The following is a 25,565-nucleotide window of genomic DNA, read 5'->3' as shown; positions in this document are numbered from 1 at the left end:
AGAACATTTTCTAGGACAGATCATATTTTAAGATACAAACAAGTCTCAATAAATTCAAGAAGACAGAAATTACATAAAATATCATTTCCAACCCCAATGAAATTCAACTAGAAATCAACAATATGAGGACAGCTGGAAAATACATAAGTATGTGAAATTTAAATGACACACTCCTTAACAACCAATGGATCAAAGAAGAAATAAAAAGAAAAAAATTCAAAATACCTTAAATGAAAATGAAAATACAACACATCATATGGAATACAGCAAAAGAAGTTCCAAGAGGACAGTTTATAAACATATCAAGAAAAAAGAAGAGCTCAAATAAACAACCAAATTTTACACCTACATGAACTAGGGGAAAAAAAAAAAAGAATAAACTAAGCTCAAAGTTTGCAGAAGAAAGGAAATAATAAAGATCAGAGCAGAAATAAATGAAAAAGAGAATAGGAAAACAGAAAAAATAAAACTAAGAGTTGGTTCTTTGAAAATATTAAATGGACAAACCTTTAGCTAGACTAACAACCAAGAAAAAAGAGGAACCAAATAAATGTTACAAATGAAAAGGAAGATATTAGGGCTAATACCACAGAAATACAAAGGATCATGAGACTACTATGAACGGTTACATGCCAACAACTTGGACAACCTAGAAGAAATGAATAAGTTCCTAGAAACATACAACCAACCAAGACTTAATCATGAAAAGAATAGAGAATCTAAACAGACCAATAACTAGTAAGCAGACTGAATCAGTAATCAAAAACCTCCCAACAGAGAAAAGCCCAGGACCAGATGGTTTCGCTGGTGAATTCTACCAAATATTTAAAAAATAGCAATTCTTCATAAACTCTTTCAAAAAAATGAAGAGGAGGGAACTCTCCCAAACTCATTTTAATAGGCAAGCATTACCCTGATATAAGAACCAGATAAGAACACTGCAAGAAAACTATAGGCCAATATCTTTGATGAATATAGATGCAAAAATTCTCAACAAAATACAAGCAAATGGATTGAACGGCACATAAAAAGATCATAAAACATGATAAAGTGAGATTCATCCTTTGGATGTAAAGATGGTTCAATATCTGTAAATCAATAAATGTGATCATCACATTAACAGTACAAAAGATAAAAATCACACAATTGCCTCAATAAATGCAAAAAAGCATTTGACAAAATTCTAGATCCATTTCTGATATAATTCTAAACAAACTAGGTCGACAAGGAATGCATTTCAACATAACAAAGGACATGTATGACAAGCCCACAGCCAGCATCATACTCAATGGTGAAAACTAAAAGCTCTTCCTCTAAGATCAGGAACAAAATCAGGGTGCCTACTCTCATCACCCCTATTCAACACAGTATTGGAAATTCTATCCAGAACAATCAGACAAGAAAAAGAAATAAAAGATATCTGAATTGGAAAGGAAAAAGTAAAATTACGTCTGTTTGCAGAAGACATGATCTTATATATAGAAAATCCAAGACCACCAAAAAACTATTAAAATAAACAAATTCAGTAAATTTTCAGGATACGAAATTGACATAAAAAATCACCAAAAATAAATTATGTGAAAAAGAAACAAAGAGAACAATCCCATTTATAATAGCTTAAAAATACTTAGGAATAAATTTAATGAAGGCAGTCAAAGATCTTTATGATGAAAGCTCCGAGACAATGATGAAAGATGTAGAAGAATACACAAATAGAAAAGACAATCTGTGTTCATGAATTGGAAGGATTAATATTGTTAAAATGTTCATACTATCCAAAGTAATCTATAGATTCAGTACAATCCTAACAAGATTCCAATTACATTTTTTACACAGTAGAAAAATGATTCTAAAATTTGTATGGAATTACAAAACAGCAAGACAGCCTGAATAGCCAAAGCAAACCTGAGAAAGATCGAAACTGCAGGCATTACACATCTTGATTTCAAATTATACAACAGTATAGCACTGGCATAAGAACAGATATACAGATCAATGGAATAAAATCAAGAGCCTAGAAATAAACCCATGCACATACAGTCAACTAATATTTGACAAGGGAGCCAAGTATACTCAATGGAGAAAAGGTAGTCTTTTCAATAAATGGTGCAAGAAAACTGAACATTCACATGCAAAAGAATGAAACTGGACCCGTATCTTACAACACTCATAACAATTAACTTGAAATGGATTAATGACTTAAATGTAATACATGAAACCATAAAACTCCTGGAAGAAAAATAGAGGGTCAGCTCCTTTATATTAAACTTGGCAATGATTTTAAGGATATGATACCCAAAGCATAAGCAACAAGACAAAAATAAACACAAACCAGGTGGGACTACATCAAAGTAAAAAGCTTCTGCACAGCAAAGGAAATGATAAAATGAAAAGGAAACAAAGAATGGAAGAAAACATTTACAAACTACATATCTGATAAGGGGTTAGTATCCAAAAAATATAAGGAACTCATACAACTCAACAGCAATAAAACAAATAATCAAATTACAAATGGGCAAAGGACCTAAATAGGCATTTTTTCCCAAAGAAGATATTGAAATGGCCAACAGGTACATGAAAAGGTGCTCAACATCCCTAATCACCAGGAACGTGCAAATCAAAATCACAATGAGATATCACCTCACACCTGTTAGAATGGCTATTATCAAAAAGACAAGAAATAACAACTGTTGGCAAGGATGTAGAAAGATAGGAATACTTGTACACTGTTGGAGGGGATATATTTTGGTGCAGCTGCCATGGAAAACAGTATGGAGGTTCCTCAAGATTAAAAATATAACCACAATATGATCCAGCAATCCCACTTCTGGGTGTATATTCAAAGGAAATGAAATCACTATCTCAAAGAAATATCTATATCCGTATGTTTACTGCAGCATTATTTACAATAGCCAAGGTATGGAAACAACCTAAGTATCAATGGATAGATGAATGGATCGAGAAAATATGATTATACATATATAATGAAATTCAGTCATGAAAAAGGAAATTCTGCCATTTGTGACCACCTGAATAAATCTGAAGGCATTACACTAAGTGAAAGAAGTTAGACAGAGAAAGACAAATATATATGCCTGTTTTCACTTATATGTGGAATCTAAACAACACTGTATCGTATATTTGAAAGTTGCTAACAGATTTTTAAAGTTCTCACCACGAAAAATTTTAACTATGTGAGGTGATGGAAGTGTTTACTAACCTTACTGTGGCAATCATTTTGCAATGCATACATATATAAATCATTCATCACTACATTTAAATCTTAAACTTATACAGCAGTGGTCTCCATCATTTTTGGCACCAGGGATTGGTGCTCCTATGAGAATCTAATGCCTGATGATCTGACGTGGAGCTGAGGCAGTGATTTATTTTGAACGTTTCAATGAATTGGCTTTTGCAAAAACAAAAACAAAAACAAAAACAGTGAAATTTACCCAAGAGCTAAAAGAAAACCCGAAAAGACTAATAACAGTAAAACAAATTGAAAAAATTAGAAATTTTACTATTCTTCCAAATTTTCAAAGAACAGATAATATTCATTTTATGAAACTGACTATAACCTTAATTCTAAGACCATAATAAAAACAGACAAAAAATTAACTACAGAATATGCTAATAGATGGACTATACTCTAGTTCAAACTAAAATTCTAGTAAAATTAACATAAAAGGAATTCAAAAGACACAATAGAATTTAACCCAAGAATGTAAAAATTATTTAATATTAGCAATCTAGCGATATTAAAATATACATTACTTGTTAAATTAAAACTATATGAAAATCTGAATTGATGCTGAAAAAGATTCTGATAACTTTTAACACCTTTTTGTTTTAAAAACACCTAGAAAACAGGCTATTTCCTTAGCGTGATAAAATGTACCTATTTCAAACCAACAACCAGTATCTTACTTAAGAATAAAACAGAAGTCGTTTACATTAAAATCAGAAGAGACAAGGCTAGCCACTCTTATTATAACTATATAACATTGTGGTGTAATTTCTGGTCAGTGCAATAAGCAAAAACAGCATGATTTTTAGAAATGAGATTACTTGCAGATAATGATTACATACCTAAACAAATCTTAAGAGTAAAACAACAATAAAATGCTTAATATCAATAAGAGAATTTGCTAAAGTATTTGGATACAAAAATAAATATATTTAAAAGAAACCCAGAAGACATAACTGGGGAAAAGATTCTATTCAGAATAGCATCATAATTTTGTAACATCTGTACAAAACTGATGGGCAAATCAACAGAGATGAACAGATAGCTTTGAAACAGACAGATTAATATTTGATAAAGGAAACATAGAGTTATGGGAAAGGTCTGGATTATTCAACCAATTATAGAAACAGACTGTTCTCCAACATTCAAGCCTGTTTCATTTCTCATTCCATATAGCAAAATGTATTTCAGGAGTAAAGAATTAAATGTAAAATAATTACCACACAACCAAATATTAAAGATCTAGAAGAGAATATAATAGAATATTTAACTGATTTCAAGACAACTCTCTAAACACAACAAAGAATTAAAGAAATCCAAAGAAAAAAGACTGAGATATAATTACATTAAAATGAGAAAACCTGTTATGTTAATCTCAAATTGTTGAAAACTGAAAGCCAAACAACTGAGAAAACTCCCACTATAAGTACAAGAGTTAATCTTTGATACACAAACATATGCAGGAGCTCTTACAATTAAGAAAAACTAAATAGAAAAAGAGGAAAAAAACCCCACTGAGAATGGAAATGATTAAAATTTCTTGCAAATACATGAAAAAAATATTAACTTCATCAGTAATAAAGAACTATGAATTAAAGAGGTACTATGATCTGCCTCTCAAGCTATAAAGATTTAGAAAAGGTGATTGTTATCTTGTGCTTGCCAGGTTGAAGTTACATAAATATTCTTATAAAATGCTGGTAGGATTAGAAATTAGTACTTAATAGCAAAAATTTTACAATATATATGGCCTGAAATAAGTTCTTATGCTTTGGTCTAATAATTCTATTTCTCGAAATCTATCCTAGGGCAAGAAATTTTTAAAAATCTAAATGTCCAGTAATCACAGAACTTGGCACAACAAAAAATTATTTTTGAAGAATATCAAAATATTGAGGAAAATGCTCACAATACAAAGTTTTTTAAAAAGATAACTTACTATATATTCTATGATTCCAGTTTTGTGAAACAAAAATAATCATAACTATGTCTATCCAAAAATAAAGACTGAAAATACATAAACAAATTTTAACAATAGTGTTATAAACATATGGTTTTTGTTTTATATTTCCTATAATAACCAAAGAAATAAAACATTATTTTAAAAAGATCATTCTGTGATGGAAGGAGATTTGACTTTGGGACGTGAACACACAATTCATTACACAGATGACATATTACTGAATTGTACACCTGAAACCTATGTAATTTTATTAACCAATGTCACCCCAATTAAAAAAAATCATTCTGAAGGAAGTTAAAAACAACAATAACCAGTTAGGAATACAGAAAGTGAGTAAAGATTATATTTTCCTATAAATTTGGTAGTAACAGGCATGAAGGGGATAGATTATAGTTTGAAAGATAATAACTGAAAAAGCTTTGTTTTGTTTAAAAGCAGGTAACGAACATGCATATTTTAAGAGAAGTATAAATCCAAGATAAAGAAAAGTTTCTGAAGAGCCTAGAGCAGGCAGAGAAGGTGAGAAGCATAAGTAAAGACAAGATAAAAAGGCTTTTCTGAAACTGATGGTGAACAAGAGAAGATGGCTCAACATAGAAATTTTAAACAAAGATGTAAGGCAGGTTTATTCTAAGTGGGAAAGGCCTGAATCATTCACTTTGCATTTCTATAGAATAGCAATGGCCTGGTGGGTGGCTGGTTTCAAACTAGTTTCCCAATTATCGCAATCACTGGATTTAATTAACAAGAGATGTGACTGATGTGTGTTAAAATGTTAACATGTGGAGAAAGAAGAAAGGTTAGGAAATATTGTTCTAGCAGATTGCCTCTCATATAGGAGGTCAAAAATTTGAACTGAATTCTTAGTGAGGTTAGAGATGACTCTTTGATTATAATGAAGGGTTTGAGAACAAAGAAATGGTGTATAATATTTCCTCTGAGAAACAAAGTTAAATAAGCAAGGGACAAGAAATTTGCCAAACAGTAGAGAAGACACTGTTGAAGTAAAGGAGCATGACTCTACAGTAACTATTTATATCACACTGATTTGATAATTTTCTCTAGTAATGTATGGTTGCCTAGGAGTAGAGAAAATAGATGTTAGAATGTTCTGATTAGAGAATTGATTATTGCCATATATGTAAATGAAAGTGAAGAATAGTTTTGAGGGTATATTTTTAAAACAGTTGACAATGTATGAGTTTACTGGATAGGAAGGCAAATGAAATCAGAGGTGAGTGAGTAGGTCTATTGTGGGAAAAGGAAAAGCAGAAAAACTGGAGACAAGAAAGTATAACATCAGCTGAGTAAGATGTGAGCGAGTGAGAAAAGTGGATATTAAAAAGGTTATGAAGTTATAGATCTCAGAAATACAGGCATTCTTAATAACAGTGACATCCAAAGTGTCGCTTTATTAATGTATCTCTAATTATACTGCCCAAACAGCATCTATCCAAAATTTTATTTTTATGAAACTGGAAAGGAAAGTAACACATACACATAGGTTGACCTTATGGGAATTTCAATTAAGTAATATTTTGTACTTTCTAGTACTGGTTCCCCAGAAAATCTCATGCAGATACATCAGGAAACTAGAGATCATTAAAATGATGATATAACAAGGTTTTACACATCGAAATCCACATGTAAATGGGTACATATCCAAGGGCTTAAAAAGAAATCAGATTTATAGCAATATAACAAACTGTACCCGTCTTCTTTGTTTCATTAGTATTTTTTGTAGGTACTAGCTTGTATTCATCAGTCATTACCCTTCTTAATCAAAAAGGGTATATTTGTTATGTCTAAGTATAGGAAAACCAAAACACCTTTTATAGGTTCAATCAGATTTTTGAAATTTAAATGATGATTCTGAAATGCATAAAAAAGGTATAAACAATTCAAAGACACCAAATATTTTAATGTAACTCTGTATTTTCTTAAACAGTTTATTATTTCTAAGGTATATAAATAAAATACAGTTCCTGCCCAGAAAGTTATAACTGAACAATACAGTATTATTCACATATAAACATAGAAATAGCTGACAGTTGCTAGTTATAAGGTTTTCCAACAACTTACCACTGTCTTGAATCCAAGTTTCTAAGTTCTCTAAGTAGTTTTTCATTTTTCTTCAAGAGATGAAAGCTCCTCCTAGAGAAATTTATAAATATTTTCATCATCTTTCTAGTAAATGACATGACAGTCCTGGAAATATTTTCTACTCTACTCACGAAACTCTTAACATTTTTCTTGCCTCATACTTCTAACCAAAAGGAGAATAGACTCTAAAAAGAATTTAAGGAATATGTGTCATTATTTCTACTCAGGCCCTCATATGTTTCTGCCAGTGGATCATTATCTATTGGTCATTCAATTTTTCTTTGCAGATGCTGAGAGCTTCCCAAACTCATATCCAGGAAAAAATGAATAAAAATACTTAGAGATTCCTTCTCAAGAGTTTCAGAAAAAATGTGAGAAAGTTTTTCCTCATGAGAAATACAATAGTCTCAAAATCTAAATCACTACCAAGTAAGCATGTGTTAATTCGGATGAAATTTACTTTCTTTCTTGTTTTACATTATATGTATTTTTTTTTACACTACAAAGCAATGTATAAATTTTACCAATTATGTTCTATATATACAAAATATAGCTTCAGTTATCTGAGGTAAACTGTGGTCCAAAAATATTAAATGAAAATTCTGGAAATAAAGTTCATAAATTTTGCATACCATTTTGAGTAACATGAAATCTCCCTCTGTCCTGCTCTGTCCCACCTGGGACATGAATCATCCCTTTGTCCAGCGTATCCACTCTGTATACTCTACCCAAATGTTAGTCACTTAGCTGTCTCAGTTAACAGAGAGAAACCATCTTGGCATACTTTTGATTACAGTATATTGCTATGATTGTTCTATTTTATTAGTTACTATTATTAATCTCTTACTGTGCCTAATTTATAAATTAAACTTCATCTAGGTATGTATAGGAAAAAACATAGTTTATATAGGGTTCAGTACTATTGCGGTTTCAGGCATTCACTGGGGGTCTTGGAACATATCCCTCACAGATAAGGGGCATTACTGTATGTACAAAGTATAATCACGAAATCAATGCTTGCTGAGGTAAAGCATAGCCTCCCATCTTTAATTTTTCTCAAGTGACAATATACAAATGATTCTACAGCAAGAAAGTAGAATGTGTTTATATGAGTGGCAATTACCTGTATTTGAATATACTATAAGGCAAATTGTATTCCTGATATAATGTGGCTTTCCTATAAGGCAGAGATATGCCCTTCTAATAAATGGAAGGGTTTAAATCAAATCAGATTATAAACACTAGGCGAACAAGTAGAACTCCATCTCAATGCTTCACATCCATTTGAATTACTTTAAGAATTATTTGTCCAGTGATATCTGAGTTCCCTTACTACAAATTGAAAAAATAAAAAAATTTAAATAATAGTTCTATTTCTCTACAGTTTTCAGTATTGTAGAAATTTAAACAAGAAATGTATAATTCTTTACACTAGTGTACAATTTAGTATCTTACGTACATTATCTCAATTAATTCTCACCATTATGTGAGGGGGGAGTTATTTCCTCAATTTGTAGACTGTAGCCCAAGGCTCGAAGTTTAAATGATTCTAACCCAGGTCTTCCGATTTAAGTCTAATGCCTTTTCATTTAACTCCTACCTAACTTACTTGAATACTTTGTGGATTTATTGCAAGTTTTTAATGAAGTTTTGCAACATGCATAAGGAAAATTAAAAAAATGAAATCGAGATTCTTTGATTTGATGCTAAATCTTGAGTTAACTTCTCTGATACAAACAAGAAAAGATCACACTGCTGTTTGCCTAAAAAATTACCAGGTTCATGTGATATAATAAGATATATATTTGAGCTTTACCTCTAGTTCCTGACACAGATCTCCTAAAACCCTTGCAATTTCCTGAGTGATGGAGGTGATGGGAGCATCTTACAGCGTTCCTAAATCCCTTGGGGGTTCCTGGGTAATTGGAACATCTTTTGTTCTAATACAGTGACTCTTGGTGGGCTCCTGGATAACTTAAGGATGAGTCCTTGTCACCAGAAAGAGCAACCATGATTAGAAGGTTGGAACTTTCGGTTTCACCTCTGGGGTAGGAGGAGGGGCTGGAGATTGACTTAATATCAATCATGCCTATGTAATGAAGCCTCCATAAAAATCCCTAAACTACAGGGTTTAGAGAGCTTCCAGGTTGGTGGACACATTCTATACTCCAACTCCATATGGACAGAAGCTCCTTCAGACTTCATCCTATGTACCTCTTCACCTGGCTGTTCATCTATATCCTTTAATTATCCTTCATAATAAACTGGTGAACATAAATAAATGTTCTGTGAGCCACTGGAGCTAATTATCAAACCCCAGGAGAGCATTGTGGGAACCTCTGTTTTATAGCTGGTTGGTCAGAAGTATGGGTGGCCCAGACTTGCAGCTGGTGTCTGGAGATAGGGAGGGGTAGTGTTGTAGATCTGAACCCTTATTAGTGCTAATTCCAGGTAGTGTTGGAACTGCTTGGTGTGGAAAATCCACATAATTTGGTGTCAGAAGTGTCATGAATAAGGAAAAACAGTTTTTCCTATTAGCTTACAAGAAGGTTTGAAACATAAGATTTTTTTTTCAATTATATGAGCTATAATTTCTAAATCAGTTCTACAATTTATTACTAAAATGTTAATAGTTAATATATTGGATTAGGTTATCTTTTTATTCCTCGAATCCTAATATAATTCAGTGGTCTCAAAAAAAAATATCTGACCACTGGTCAAATAACTAATTGGTAGATAAAATTTAGTGAGGAAAAGAACAGAGACAAATGCTCAATCAAAAGATAAGATTAATGTGTAAAAAAAAAAAAAAAGAAAAAATTTCTTTTATTCTTACCTTTTGTCCCAGGAATTCATTCCTAATATACTAAGAAGCAATCTGCAATAATAAAATGCTGACTGAGGCTTCTGAGGTACTGGTTCATCTTGCTCCACAGCTTTCATGTTTAAGTCATTAAAGTGTTTCTCAACAAATTCTTTTTCTTCTGTATGTTGTTTAAGGATAGCATTAATAACATCATTTTCTTGTTTTTCAGAAATGCACACGGGTTGTGGAGCAGGAATATTAAGTGAGATTCCAGTTCTCTGTAAGCATTCAGGACTAGTTACACCTAAATATTGCAAAAGCTCATCAAGAACATCATCTTCATCTCTTATCGTATCCCACGTTGGTACAGTTTCTCTAAATCTTCTTTTAAACTGAAAGGAAATCCCATCTTTTTCTGTTATGTCTTCTAGGCATTCATTAGATGTAGGAGGCTCTTCTGGTTTCTCTTGGTGAGACAATGAAAGGATGAGAGATGTAGGTTCTGACAAGCCATTTACAGGAGGTGGTCCATACAGGATGGCAGAATCCCATGAATATTTTCCGGAGAGATCGCGTACGATGATTCTGACATTTGAATTGGCTGATGCAAGGCCAGCAGATAAACCCCCTCCAGGTATACTCTCTTCTGATCTGATCTGGATACAGGACACCAAGGTTGTATTGTTCAACACAAAGAACTGGATATTTGGACTCTCAAAGAGTTCAGGAGAAAGTTCAGTACTTTCACTGTAATGATTGTCATGATTTTCACACACCTGACTTGTTAACATAGCAGGACCACCACTCATTGGATAATGGCCCAAGTGATTTACCAGATGCGTAATAACAGTGCGGGCAGCTATAGAGATTAATCCTTGTTGCATTTGAGTTTTCACTAGAAATAAAAAAAAAATAAGGGAGTAGGAATATTGTTGCTTCCTAGAATGTCATATAATAATGAAACATTAGACAACAAGTAGGGATTTCAGCACATTATTGAAATCGCATTAGAATATTTCAGTAATTATTAACATTTCCAATTTAGACTGTATTACAGGAATGATAGGAAAGCAGAAAACTGTTCTGTGATGAAGTTTTATTGTTAATTTTGTAAGGAAGCCCTTTTTGAAATTTCTGCTTATGGTCTTAATTTAAATTTAAGCCTTTAAATGTACATGACACCTTCAAAGAAGGATCGAAAGTTTTAGAAATCACTTAGCATAGATTAGAAAGTCAAAGAAATCCAACTGATAAATTTTTTAATCGCATGAGCAGATTCAGAAACATAGTTTACAGCATGTCTCAAATGTCAATTATAGGTTTTATCAATGATGTAAAAGTTTCAGAGATGTGATCTCTCACCAAACTTTAGGAGTCAGGATTAATTTAAACAGTGAGTCAGTGTAGCCAGTATATGCCAAGGAAGTTTTATTTTAAAGGAAAAAATACTTCATGGCCCTGCTTATGTATTTTTTCCCTAAGGTATTCTTCTGGGGTACTGTGGTCTAGTTTGAGCAGCTAGGTATATGCAGGAAGAATTTTTTTTTCTTCTTTAAGCATATTAAGGAAAGCAAACAGATAAGGAACATGTATGTCCATATGAAGAACTTAAAAAAAAATCATAGGAAATGGTAAAAAAAGAAAACTCAAAGAATACAGCAGTAAGAGGTAAGAAAAGGCAAGATACCTAATGGCAGGACCTGAAAAAGGCAAAGAGAGGGGAAGGGAGAAAGAAGACAAGAGAATACAGAGAAAGAGAGAGAAAGAGTAAAGGGAGGAAGGAGGAAGTGGAGATAGACAATAATTTGTCAAAGAACACTAGCCCAAGACTGTCAGTGTGATTTTAAATAGGGTTGATGTGGAATGGAAACCAGTTCAGGAATGAGTCAGGTCAAGAAGTGAGGACAATTTGGTGATGTTTATCTTGATAATTTTCATCTAGGAGACAGGAGGAAAGTTGTCATTGGTAAAGTATTAATCATTCATGTAGGAAGAGAATGTTTAATTGTTTATGTGTGTGTTTACAGTGTTCTTATCTTAGTCATAGACATGATTACAGAATGACTGTGTCTCTGTATTCTATCAAAGTTACAGAGTGATCTTGTCCGAGCACTGTTTATATTCTAAAGGTTAATCATTTGGGAATACTATGGCCTATCTGCCAGAATACAGATTTGGGAGTGTCCTGATGATCAAAGTATTACCTATAGTTGATGAATTCCTTAATTTTAAGTGTACTTTGTGTTAAATTTTGGTAACTGTATGGAACTGTGTAACCACCAACGTAATATACAGTAAAACTCTCACATCAAAAAAGGGATAACTTTTTTATGTATATTATACCTCAATAAACCCAACATTAAACAAAGTTTATAAGGAGACTAGCTTGTGTATTACTTAAAAAGAGGTTAAGAGAAGAATAATGTCACATTTTCAAGGCCATCAAGATTCAGAACCAACACCACGGGGTACAGGTAGAGTCAGCAACAAACCAGCTGCTATGCCTTTAATACTAATAACATCTTCATTATTCCAACTCTATGGAATAACAGTTTTCTTTGGGTTTTGGTTGATTTTGAGATGTTAGAGTATCAAAATTTTAATCTTTTCCATTATCAATCAACTTTTATGTCTACATGCATGTACCTATGAACACTTTTCAGTAACTCAATTACATTGAGCTGTTCTAGACATTATGTTTAGAGCTGGTTCCGAAAATCAGTTATTCTACACTAGATAACACAAAATGATTAACCTTAATTCAGTTCAATATTTTCAAGATTATAAGCAAAGTAAAAAGATATGTATGTCACTAGATGAGAAACAGAGGGGTGGCTTGAATCTGTCTGCTTTTCCTTCTCTAATTATAACTTAGAATATAATGAACGTTAACACCGTAGGGGGCCTTACAGATAATCTACCCAGTACTTCTCATTTTGCAAATGAGAACAAATGGGTTCACAGAAGTTAAGGGATCTGCCTGTCATAGAAGATTTTACATAAGTACTGGTCTTCTGCTTCCCAGCTCAGTGTTATTGCCATCCTTACAACAACTCTGATTTCCGTATTTTTCTCTTATTCAACTACACTTTTCCTTTGGAAAATCACGATGACATATACAAACAATAAATTAAAAACTTTTTTGTATAGAGTAACTTCAAAAAGTATTACTTAGCATAAATTACTGAATAAATGGCCATGATAAACTGAAAAAGCTCATAAGACTAAACCTCATTTTAAATAATATAAATTGTAAAGATTTTAAAAAATTTTTTGATGAAAAAAATTTTTTTCCCCTTTTTCTTCCTTTTGAGTGATAAGCTTAAATAGGTGACTTGTAAGCAGTGAATCTTTTGTGCAGAACATTTCTGAAGCAAAAGACTGTAATTTAATAGAAATAAATCACAGAGAAGGAAGAATTCCTGATTCTGCCTCTGGCTTGCTCTGTGATCATGGACAAATCACATAAAACTCCTTAACCGCCATTTTTCTCTGAGAACAACAAAGACTTTTTGTAAAGATAAACTGAAAATTTATATACAAAGCTAGATATAACAGAAATAGAAATCATTCAATTTTGAGAGCACTGTAAGTAGCACAGGGTTTATGCATTCTTTTTTTCAAACTTGCTTACAAATAAACTGCAAGAATGAGCCAGCTCTTTCCCTGAAACATAAACCCTTCAGTCTAGATACCAGTCCATCCTATACATGCTCTTCCCAAAAGAGGAGATAGTGGGAATGCAATTTAGATGAACTTGTTCAGAAATCTGTCACAATTATTAACACTGAGAACACTTAAAAAATATATTTAGATTTCAGATACAGATAAAAACATTTTCTTTCCTAAGTTGTTTAAATTTAAGATATATATGAATATAAAATGATAAAAATCTCTGAACTTGTTAAGTGAGCAGTTAGATTTTTGAGTTATAAACTACAGAACATACAAACATTTCTTCGACATATCTACTTAGGTGTAAAGAAAACACATGAAATGCTCCAATTTAGAAATTTAAAATGAAATTCTAAAATAACCAGCCTTGTGAGCACAGGCAAAATGAAGATATCGATGCTTCTAAGGCTTTGTGTAACTACCATTCATTTAAAAAAGTCTATTCAGGGTTGTCTTTTCAGATTGTCAGATTAAACAAACCCTACAGCATTTGCAGCAAACCCATAATTACAGATTATTATGGCATACAAAAGCAACAAGACATAAAAAGCTGCTGCAATTCACTGCACTGTAATAGAACATGCAGAGGAAGTTAATTTTGGCAAATGCCTTAAATATTAGCTTTGCATATTATGTATTGGTGAAACTATAATTAGGACAGAATGAATTCTTTGGAGCCTCCTTTCACTCTGACCTTGCAAATGATGACTTTTTGCTAATAAGACTACTGCCATTTGACAAAAAGCCAACTTTACTAGCTTGCTTTATTCTTTGGTAAATTTAATAATTACAGCTACTCCTGCCAATAGTTGTAAAATCAGACTTGTTCAACCCAATACTGAGCTTATTAGGGACACTCTGTGTTTAGAAATCTTTGGCCAAATAAGTACGGGAGGTGACAGAAGCATGCCTTAGGTAAGGGCACAATGATTAGTCATTTTTATCACATTAAAAAAAACCCCCAAAACCTGCAACATGTAGTCACTACACACCACAGAATCATCGGCTGTCAGCTCACAGCTATTCCTAAAAGGTTCTACGTTTATTTGGTCCTTAATACCTTTAAGAAAATCCAAAGGGAATACCACAGAGTATCTGGTATCAATATAAAGCTCAGCTCTTTAAATGTTCACCTGTGTCTTTTAAAGTGACTGTTAATGGTACAGTAAATTTAGTATGAAATACATGAAAACTTCCCTTTACCTAAGTAAACTATTTATTTCACTGTTTAAGATATACACTATACTGCCCTGAATCAAACTTTATCATTTTACACCTTTAAAAATGTAAAAAGCCACTAATCTTTTCATATAACTGTTTTTAAAAGAAATACTTCATTTTACCAAGCTAAATCTAAATAATTATGTCACCTATATCAATTACTGTCTAAATTATTTTGCTATAATGTACTGCCCAGTATATATCTATTATATCTGAGCTATAATTTAAATCTTATATTCCTATTTCACTTGTATATTTGTGTTCTAGACAAACTATTAGCAACTGTGGTCAATCCAAAACTCTAGCCCTGTTTCCTTGATATGTTAACTTTATATCTTCACTTTCATTCTATGTCACCAAATCCATTATCATGGCCACATCCTAGATGTTTTAGTCATTTATAAATATTTGCCTTTAAAACTCAAATTCTTAATAGCTTACTCTTCAATCACAACCTCCTAGCCTAGAGATTTCCCAATTTTGTTTTGTAGAGCCCTTGGAGATTAACAGAAGTCAGTAAGATCCTGGCCTCTACCCTGCTGCAGCTCTCTTTAAAAAAGTTTTACATATTTGGCTTCCTTGTGAAATTTATTTGAAGAGTTTCCACTGCTTAAAAATTCATTTTAAAAGCCACTGCCCAAACACACTGATGCTTTTAGTAGTTCTCAACCTTAGCTGCATATTAATCACCTGCAAAGCTTTAAAAAATCCCAGTAATCCCAGATCAACATATCAAAATCTCTATGGTGGGACTGGAGCATCGGTATTTTAACAAGAGCGAAGACTGAGAATCACTGTTCTAACTTATTACCAAACACATCTACTTTCTGACTCACTGGACCACTCCATTTTCTTCCAACTTATTAGCCATTTCCTAGCATCAGGTCAATCCTTACCAAGCCTAGATTCCATGGTTAAACCATATACCAATATCCTGAAAGCCATAATTCCCTTGTATTTCTGCCATACCCACCTTACTGAGTGTTGATTGCTACAAATAAAACTTTGCAGTTCCCATTTTCTATTGGGCCTTCAATAACTTCTGTCAATCCCCTTAATTTACTTCCATTTTCTTCTTCTTTCTGGTCTCAAGAAAAGGGCTAATATTAGCATTTACACTTTCCAGCTCACCCCTCAGGAACTTCACTCTATTAATGATGATCCCCTTGCCACCTTCCTTCTCAGCCTTCTCAGTTTGTAATTAATTTCAACTCTCTTCATCCTTAAAACTCCCTTAACTCTGAATCATCCTTTAGCTTACCTACTGTTTTATCACTTTTTTCTTTTTCTTTTCTTTTTTTTTTTAACAGTCAAGCTTCCTTAAAGAGTATTTTTGACAAACGGCTCTCCTTGCTCAACTCCTGCTTGCTCCTCACCCCACTCCATCCAGTGCTGCCTCCTATTTCTCTGCAAAACTAAAGCAGACATATTTGTCAATGTTTTTGTGTTTGACCTTTCTATTCCTTAATACTGTTGGCCATTTAAAAATTGTTATCCTCTCTTCATTTCTGAAAAAATGACTCTCTCCTGTTTTTCCTTTCTCTCCAACTTTTTTTCCTCAGAACACAAACACACATGTAATTATATATTCCTAGCAGAGACCTCTTTGCTAAGGTCTGGATCTGCATATACAACAAACTGTCCGCTAGATATCTTCATATAAATATCCAACAGGTACCCCTAACTGAACCATTTCCAACACTGCCTTCCTCATATTCCCTCCCACTCCTTCTCATATTCTTGGTCTAATTTGGGGAAAATCTAATTTAAGCCTTTAGCAACTCTTGCTTGGCCTATGGCAAAAGCCTCATGATTAGTCTCTCTCCTCTTGGGTTAACCTCCCCAAATTATTCTAACATATCGGAGATCAGTGAACTTCTCTATAAGGGGCCAGAAAGTGAATATTTTCGGCTTTATGGGCAATTACTGTTGCAATTACTGTTTTTGCACAAAAGCAGCCATAAAGATACATGAATAAACAGCATGGGGATGTCACAATAAAATTTATATAAACAAGTAGTAAGTGTGGGCCATAATTTGCTGACTCCCATAAAATACTATTGTCAAAATGTTCTTAATACTAATTCTATCTTGTATATCACCTCTTTAAAATCCTTCAGTAATTGCTAGGTTCCTCTGGGGCACCTCTGTTATCTTTTTTTTTTCTCCCCGCCCCCCCTGCCCTGCACCACTCCACACACACTTCCACCCCTGACCTATGGATGTTGCCATTTCTCCTTAAGAATGGGATCTCTAAAGGCGGGGCGTCTCCTCCCACATGCTCGCAGCGTGCACCTGAGGGCTGGCGCACCCGGGGCCTGGTCCGTGGCTCCACCTGGGGCGCGAACCCAGGACCTTCTGCGTGTAAACCAGACGTGCTAACCACTACACAGAGGAGCCACCCCAACCTCTGTATCTTGAATGCACTTTTATTTTTATAATCATGAAGTTATTTGTTAACAACTTTTCCTTATATCAGATAGTAAACTCTCTGAAAATAGAAGCAATGTGGCTTAAAAAAATGTTAATGAGTTCACTCTGTGTCAAAAACTATGCGAAGGGTTTTACACATATTATCTTATTTAGTACTCAAAACAACCCTATGAAGGAATAAATATTATTATCCTCATTTTACAAATAAGGATACAGTCACTCAGCTATTAAATGAGAGTCAAAATTCAATACCAAGTCTGTCAGACTCCAAAGCTAAATCTTTTATTCGATTATATAAATCCTATGATGTACACAGTAAAATATCAAAGAGAACTTATCAGAATAACTTAACTAGAAGGATAAAGGGAATGTTACCACATATATCTTAATAGTGCCTCTGAAGTTATTTCTTAAAAAATTAACTTTGCTGTAATATACATGGTGAGGTAAACAACTACAAAGTAAGATATAGCCTCCTCTATAATTTCTACCCGTGGCCTCAAACCATGCTTCAAGAGAACCCAAACGATAGTGTCTTGAAGAAAATTCATTTTACCTTCTGTTACTGGCTGGAGTTTAGAAGATCGTTCTGAATCAGGAGAGTGCAGAGGTTCAGGCTCTTTCAGGCTTTCCAAATGCATAAAAGGATCGTAATCTACAGATGCCAAGTCTGCAAGGCTTATTGGAAAATACCTTGGGTTGCTAAAACACTGAGCTCCATAAACACATCCATGTAATACCTGAAAACATAGGGGGAAAAAATATAAGTTTTCCTTTTCAGTGAAAATAAATAAATAAAAGGAGGAAAAAAAAAGTCCACTGGTAATACAACAACTTGACAAAATTTTAAATATTTTAAAACTTAGCTCTTCAATCAAGGTAGAATTTAATACCTCTTAAGCAGAATAGTAAAATTTAACTAATGATTCTTATATTCAACTAAAATTTGAATGCTTTCAAAATTCTGCAATAAAGTAACAGTGTCTTATAGGAACTACTTTTTAAATAAATCTACATTCTTAGAAAATACCTAGCTGTAAAACAATGAAAATTAATATGTTATTTCTTTAGGTTTTAAACCCTTGGTTACCAAATAAATAATAAAGCAAAGAAGCTTACCTTATAAATGCAATTGAGGACAGATTTTTCTATTTTATCATTTTCTGCTCCTGTAGCATGGACTGGTTGGAGCAGTGTCTTTAGGGGTAAGGCCATGATCCAGTCCAGAAGGCACAGAAGTAAGGACACCACCAACTGTAACAACAACAAAAAAGATCGTTATTATTGAAATTCATAAAATAGGAGCTTAAATACTCACCAACTTATTTTTTGTTTTCCAAATTTATTTCAGGAACTATCAACCTTATGTTCCAACATTAAGATTTACTTAGACTTAACTGATTTTAAGATGTTGTATATAAACATTATTGTGAGTTTCTTCCCTATATTTTAGGACAAGCACAATTAAACCTTAAGTATAAGAGGAGGAATGTCAAAAAATTTTTTTTAATTAAAAACACTGAGCTTAAAAGCTATATTTGCTCAACTGCCCATGGAATGGAACACAAATGAAAAGTTTTAGTTCACACATATTACAATCACTTTCTCATTCATTTTCTAATTTAACAACACCTCACTAATTATCCTGCCAGAAAGACTATCTTAATCACTTTCTGAAACGGTTACTAATTTTTTAAAATGAATCGTTCCACTGGACACTTTTAATCTAATGGACGTTATAACCAAAACTGTTTTATCCAAAATGTGGAGTAAAACAGCAGTACTTATGTGGTCCATTTTATTGGATAAAGAATCATAATTAGTACCATAAAAGTCTAAGTCAAGTAACAGTAATGCTGGTCTAAATCTCCCAACATATCCTCCAACAGAATAAAGAACAAAAAGAACCAATAAAGTATCACAAAACCCACAGATTCAGTTTCACCAGAAAACAGAACATCCAAACTTCAAATTATGTGTAAATAGAAAATATATGGCAAATCTCAGTGAGCTGTTTCCCATTCTCCCATTGCAAGCTTTCATGAAGATCAAGAGCAGTTTGGGAAAAGCTGTAAAAGGGAGGAGGGACCTAGGTACAAACCTAAAAACCACCCACAAAGAGAAAGTCCACCCTCACTGTGAGAACTGTTGTAGTGACCACGAACTGTTAATATCAAACATTAGAGTAAAGCTAAGAAGAGCACAAGAAGAATTGTACTGCCAAAATAAAATGTAAATAACACTCCTGATGGATTTAAAGTTCACATAAAAAAAGTTTTGTACTGCTAAACTTAATTTACTGTGAACCAAAGGAACTGTGGACTGAACTAGAAATATTATTAGAGAAGAATGAGGAAAGACAATGCTGGAAGTAAAAAGGAAAGAAAAATCGAGATGGCTAAGAAACACTAAAAATTGTTTAATAGGTGAGAGGCAAAGGTAAAAGATGACAAAAATAGGGTTAAAATACTGAACGCAGTTTTTCAATGACTATCATATAGAAATAAAAAAAAAACTATTATAATAGTCAGTGTAAGGAAACAGAAAAGAACAACAAAAAAGGAAAAATAAAAAGTCTCTACCAGAAGATTCAAGAAATAAAAGAGAAGTTCAAATCCCGATTAGCAATGCTGAATGACCAACAAGGAAACACACTGACCAAGAGAAAATAAAAGAAAGATGGAAAGAGTATATGGAAAATCTATACAGAATGAGAGAATAGGATGAGAGATATGTTTGAGGAAGATTCCTATAAGGAAGAACCTGTAATTCTAGAAAGTGAAATGAGAGCTGCCCTAAAAAGTCCGAATAAGAGTATGTCTACAAATATGGAAAACAAAACAATGGCCTGCAGACTGGAAACATTCGATATATATCCCAATCTTCAAGAGAGAAGATATTAAAGAGTATAGTAAGATTAGTCTATGTTTTATAGATTACAGCCTTTGACTGCGTGGATTATGAAAAGCTATGTTCTGAAAGAAATGGGCATGCCTCAGCACTTGACTGTGCTGATCTTTAACTTGTACTGTGGACAGGAAGCCACTGTCAGGAAAGAATAGAGAGACAGAACAGTTTTGTATAGGCAAGGTGTCCAACAAGGGTGCATTTTACCTTTCTGTTTGTTTAATCTGTATGCAGAACACATCATACAAAAAACTGGGCTAAGCTCAGAGGAAGGAGGAGTGAAAATTGGTGAAAGAAATATCAGGAACACTGGAAAAAGTAGCAATGATCTAAAATACTTTCTGATTAAAGTAAAAGAAGAAAGAGCTGAGGCAAGAGAGCATTTTAACATTTAGAAGGCAAAAATCATGACCACAGAAAATATACAACTTTAGCACAGATAATGAAAACACTGAAATTGTTAAAGATTTTGCTTACCCTGATTCAGTCATCAATTCAAATGGAGACTGCAGCCAAGATATCAAGAGAAGGCTGAGACTTGGTAGGGCAGCCAGCAGTGGAAGAATTAGGAAATATCACCAAAAGCAAAGATGTGTCATTTGAGACCAAGGCTAAGATCATTTACAGCCTCGTATTCCCCAACACTATGGACACATGCGAAAGCTTGAGAGTAAAGAAGGCTGATAGAAAAAAGAAAAACTGACTCATCTGAAATATGGTGTTGGAGTAGAACTGTACAGATAACCTGGACTGCCAGAAAGATAAATATGTGTGTGCTAGAGCAAATTAAGCCTGGAACATCTTTGGAGGCAAAAATGAGAAAACTGAAGCTGTCTTACTTTGGGCACATCATGAGAAGGCAGGGTTCTTTGGAAAAGACAATAATTCTGGAAAAAATAGAAGGCAGCAAGAAAAGAGGAAGACCAAATATGAGACGGACTGACTCCATAAAAGAAGCCACAGGCTTTAATCTCCAGGAGCTGAGAGGGCTGTTGAGGACAAGACATTGTAGACATCACTCATTCATAGGGTTGTCAGAGCTAACTCGACAGCACATAACATACACAAAAATATGAGAATACTGAAAAACTGTACTGGTAGATAGAATATTGAGTACAATGAAAGAACTTAGAAGTACAAACAGAAAAGGTAATACTTTGGAAAAGAAAAATGTTAAGAGGGAATGAAGAGAAATCCTTTGGAAAATATGTAGTGGAAAAAAAAAAAACACAGAAATTTAGGTTCCTGCAAATCTTTCAAAAAAATTAAAAAACTGATGGACCTGTAATTCCTCTCTTCCTTAAAAAGCATCATCCAATAAAGGCACTATACTTTGTTAAACTTCCAGAAAAAGAAGTTCTTGAAGTAGGAATCTAGTAAATCATCCTAAGCCACCAACCCTGTCAACAGATATGCAGAGGCAGTCTTCGTCTATACAAAATTACTATAAAAATAAAGCATAAAATGAGAATCTAAAAAGTTCAGCTGATGAACCCCGCTAATAGAAGCAGAAGAAAACTATAACACAAGAGTCTAACCTAAATATTTTCAAATAAGCATTTAGATATAGAGGAAAAAGAAAAACCCACCTTAAATCAGAAATTAAAGAACTAAAATTAAGAAATAGACCAAGAAAGGAAGAATTAATTCAAGTCAGGAAAAGAACTAAATAAAAAAGACAAAATTATATTACAAATAAAGTCTGAATTACAAAATGCCTAAGGAAGAATAAATTTGAAAAATCAAAAGCAAAATTTAATAATAGGTATTGAATGACATCAAGAAAACAATTAAGAGAATAAAAAAATGAGATAATGAAAAAGGTTAAAAAGTGTCAGAGAGAAAATGATTGAAATGGAAGAAAGAAAAAGAATATCTAATTTACATATAATGGAGTCCCTGAAATTACATACTGAAAAGGTCCACCAGATGCCAGGACAAAATGACCTGCAATAATCAACTCTAATACATATCCGGCTAAAACTTCAAAAGTAAGACTTCAGAAATAAAGAAAAAATATCCTTAAGGCCTCCAGGAAAAAGATAAAATAATTTACAAAGGCAAGAGAATAAAACTGGCATCAGACTTCTCTAAAAACAATACACAAAGCAAAGCAACATTAAAAAACACTGAAGAAAGTATGTGTGAACCAAGGATACAATATCTAGCTAAGCTGTTTTTCAAGTACCAGGGTTATAGAAAAAATTTTAAATGTGCAATAACTTGGGGAATTTTGTATTCATAAGTCTGTCTTGAAGAAAAAAGATGAACTTTGTCTAACTAAAGAGTTGATTGAGGAACTTCATCTAAAAAAAAAAAACTAATGGTGAGTATTTGATATATTTAGTTCTACATCTAAGATTGAAAAAAAGGTAGAGATGAGTGTGGAAGAATAATTTGTTACATGACGCATGCTATATGTTATAAGTAACTAAAAATGGAGGTAAAGAGAAAAGTAAAATAAGCTCATTTATTAACATATAGGCAATAGGAGATAAAGAATACCATTAAATAATCACAACCCAGATAGTAAGAGGTTAAGTAAGAAAGCAAGGGAATAAAGGCATTAAAATATATATCTATATATATATAGGTATGTGTGTGTGTGTGTGTGTGTGTATATATATATGTATATATATAAAGGTTACCACAAGAACAAAGTATAAAAATTTTCTGAGTTATCAAAAAGAACTTAAAAGAACAAAGGAAATACAAAATGCAGAGAAACATAAAAATATAACATAATGTGCATAATAATCATAAAATGTCAGAGGTGAGACCAAAAATATGTCTTATCAGAATGGGTTTAATTTGTCTAATAAAAGAAAAAGATTTTCAATTTGGATCATATAGCAAAAACCCAAGGATATGCTGTACTCAAGAGGTAGAGTTAAACAAAAAGATTCAGAAAGGCAAAGGTATACCAGACAAATTAGAATTCAAATTGAAAGCATTAATTCAAAATGAAGATAAAACATTAATGAATATCTATGTATATCAAATAATGCAGTGATTACCTTTATTAAAAAAAGCTGCAACAGATGCAATAAATATAGAAACATTAACAATGGGAGACTTTAACACACAACTTTCACTATAAAACAGATCAAGTGGTCAAAATATAATCTACATAAACAAAGATCCTCAATAACATTTAACAATACTACAGGGATCTTGTCACCAAGAGTCTGAAAACTGCTAGTGTAGAAACTCAAACAGACCCAAGAGGTTATGAAACTTGATTATTCACTAAGAGAAAAGATGAACTTTTTATTAAAGGGAACTAAGAAATCTGAAAACACATCTAGAAAAACAAAAAAAATTAGATCCTATCTCAAAACAAAAAATAAACTCCAAATGGACGAGGAATAAAGATGCCAAAAACGAAACCAAACAAGTACTAGAAGAAAACTGGGTGAATTCCCATATACAATGAAAGATTTTCTATCTATGACTCAAAATCCAGACACGAAGAATTGATAAACTGACTACAAAAAAAATAAATTCTTTTCCATTATCCCATATAAGAAACAATAACAAAAAACCCCACTATATACATAATCAAAAGACAAATTAAAAAAGAGTGAAAATATTTCAACACACATCACAGTTAGGAGATAGTATCCCTAATATATAAAAATTTGAGGAAAAAATACCAAAACCTGTCAGAAAATGTAAAAAGATATGAATAGACAATTCGCAAAAATAAGATAAATTAAAAAATTAAGCCATTATATAATGACATTGAGGTGAGGAACAAGGAGGGAGAAATAACCCAAATAACTTTTAAACAAAGCTTTTGAATTATATATTATATTCTTGGTAAACCATATAAAGGCATACTTTATTTTTCTAGAACTGCACGAAGTAAATATATTGTGGATAAAAGGAGAGAGGTTTCTCATTGTTAGAGCAGGGAGCTACAAAATATAGAAAAGAGGAGGACAGACTGAACCTTATGGTGTTGGATTAGAATCAAAGGTGTCAGGATGAACTCATGGTGTCTTAATACATATAAGATAAAAAAAAAAGTATATGTATACATCATATATACATAAAATATATAGTATATATTTTTGTGTATATACATATTATCTATTTTTTAGCTCTGTCTGTTGAGAGGGCCTAAAAAAATGATAACTCAATGACGATGTACCCACCTAGCTCCCAGATCTTATTTCAAAATACTATTTTCCACTCAGGTGAATCAGAGTCCCTTGGAGAAATGGCTAATTCCAGGATTGGGGCAGGGAAAGTATAAGAAGAGTGGAAAATTCTGTGATGACAGAAATAAGAGCATGCCCAAAGAATAATCAGCACATGTCACAAAGACAAAGAAGCCACTCTAAAGGGGCTCCCACTTGCTAAATCTGGGACATTTTGAATATCAAAATAAATAATGGTAGTAAAAATTTAAGGATTACAACTCATTGCATAAAATAATAAACATGATCCCATACTGATGAGATGGATAGGAAAGAAGTGAAAGCTCTTCCCTACCACAGAAAACTAATGAAACTAATAAAAGCATGATGGAATTAGGAAATCACCACTGGGAACTATCATAACAACAATTAATTAATTCTGGTATGAGTCATCAACGGTTGGCAAAACCAGTTAGTAAAAGTTTAAGGAGTAATAGCACATTTATATAGTCTCAAAGTAGTGTAAAACATAATATATGGAGCCATTTCAAAGTAGATTTACAGTTGCCATCCCAGAGGAACTGCCTTGCACATCTTACTCTTCAAATCTTCGGTGTGTTAAAACTGGCAAAATAACCTTCGGACAGAGCCTAAAGCAGCATTATATTCCAAACTACTGTCTGTAAAGCTAACAGGAAAGCAGACATTATGACTACGAGACTGAAAATTAAAGACATTCTTTAGAATTAGCTTTACTATGTTAGTCTGTCTCCATCTACAGAAATTCCTTCCTTAGCTTATTAACACCCATAGAAATTCCTTCTATTCATGTTATTATTCCCCTTCCCTTTCTCATATATTCTCACAGTTTAACAGTATTTATGTGTTGACAACACCAAAAATTTTGTTTGGAGCCTCCAATTTACTACTTTAGGTATATAGCTGCTATGCTGGTGGTCTCTACCTGGGCATTACTCATTACATGCAACACAATGAAAACTGAAATTCATCTTTCTCCAATCACCTTGCTTTTTCATCCTTTATTCCTGACATTGGTTGTGG

General features: G+C 32.8%; 1 protein-coding gene across 7 annotated transcripts in view; it reads right to left on the bottom strand.

Moving 5' to 3' along the window:
* Window positions 1–25,565, bottom strand: part of RALGAPA1 (Ral GTPase activating protein catalytic alpha subunit 1) — a 229,977-nt gene that overhangs the window by 66,320 nt on the left and 138,092 nt on the right. For all 7 annotated transcript variants that reach the window (XR_896904.2, XM_023522344.1, XM_011376608.2 and 4 more), the window contains 4 exons: window positions 18,571–18,705; window positions 18,008–18,191; window positions 10,153–11,017; window positions 7,296–7,367 (listed from right to left, as the gene is read on the bottom strand). Coding sequence is in view for 6 of the 7 variants with exons in the window: in XM_023522344.1 (XP_023378112.1) it covers window positions 7,296–7,367; window positions 10,153–11,017; window positions 18,008–18,191; window positions 18,571–18,705 (1,256 nt within the window). In the remaining variant the exon portion in view is untranslated. The remainder of the gene's footprint in view (window positions 1–7,295; window positions 7,368–10,152; window positions 11,018–18,007; window positions 18,192–18,570; window positions 18,706–25,565) is intronic.

Source organism: Pteropus vampyrus, unplaced genomic scaffold (genome assembly GCF_000151845.1).
Source record: "Pteropus vampyrus isolate Shadow unplaced genomic scaffold, Pvam_2.0 Scaffold10, whole genome shotgun sequence".
Lineage (NCBI taxonomy): Eukaryota > Metazoa > Chordata > Mammalia > Chiroptera > Pteropodidae > Pteropus > Pteropus vampyrus.
Note: the sequence above shows the minus strand (reverse complement) of the source record. Positions and strands in the feature narration are given on the sequence as shown.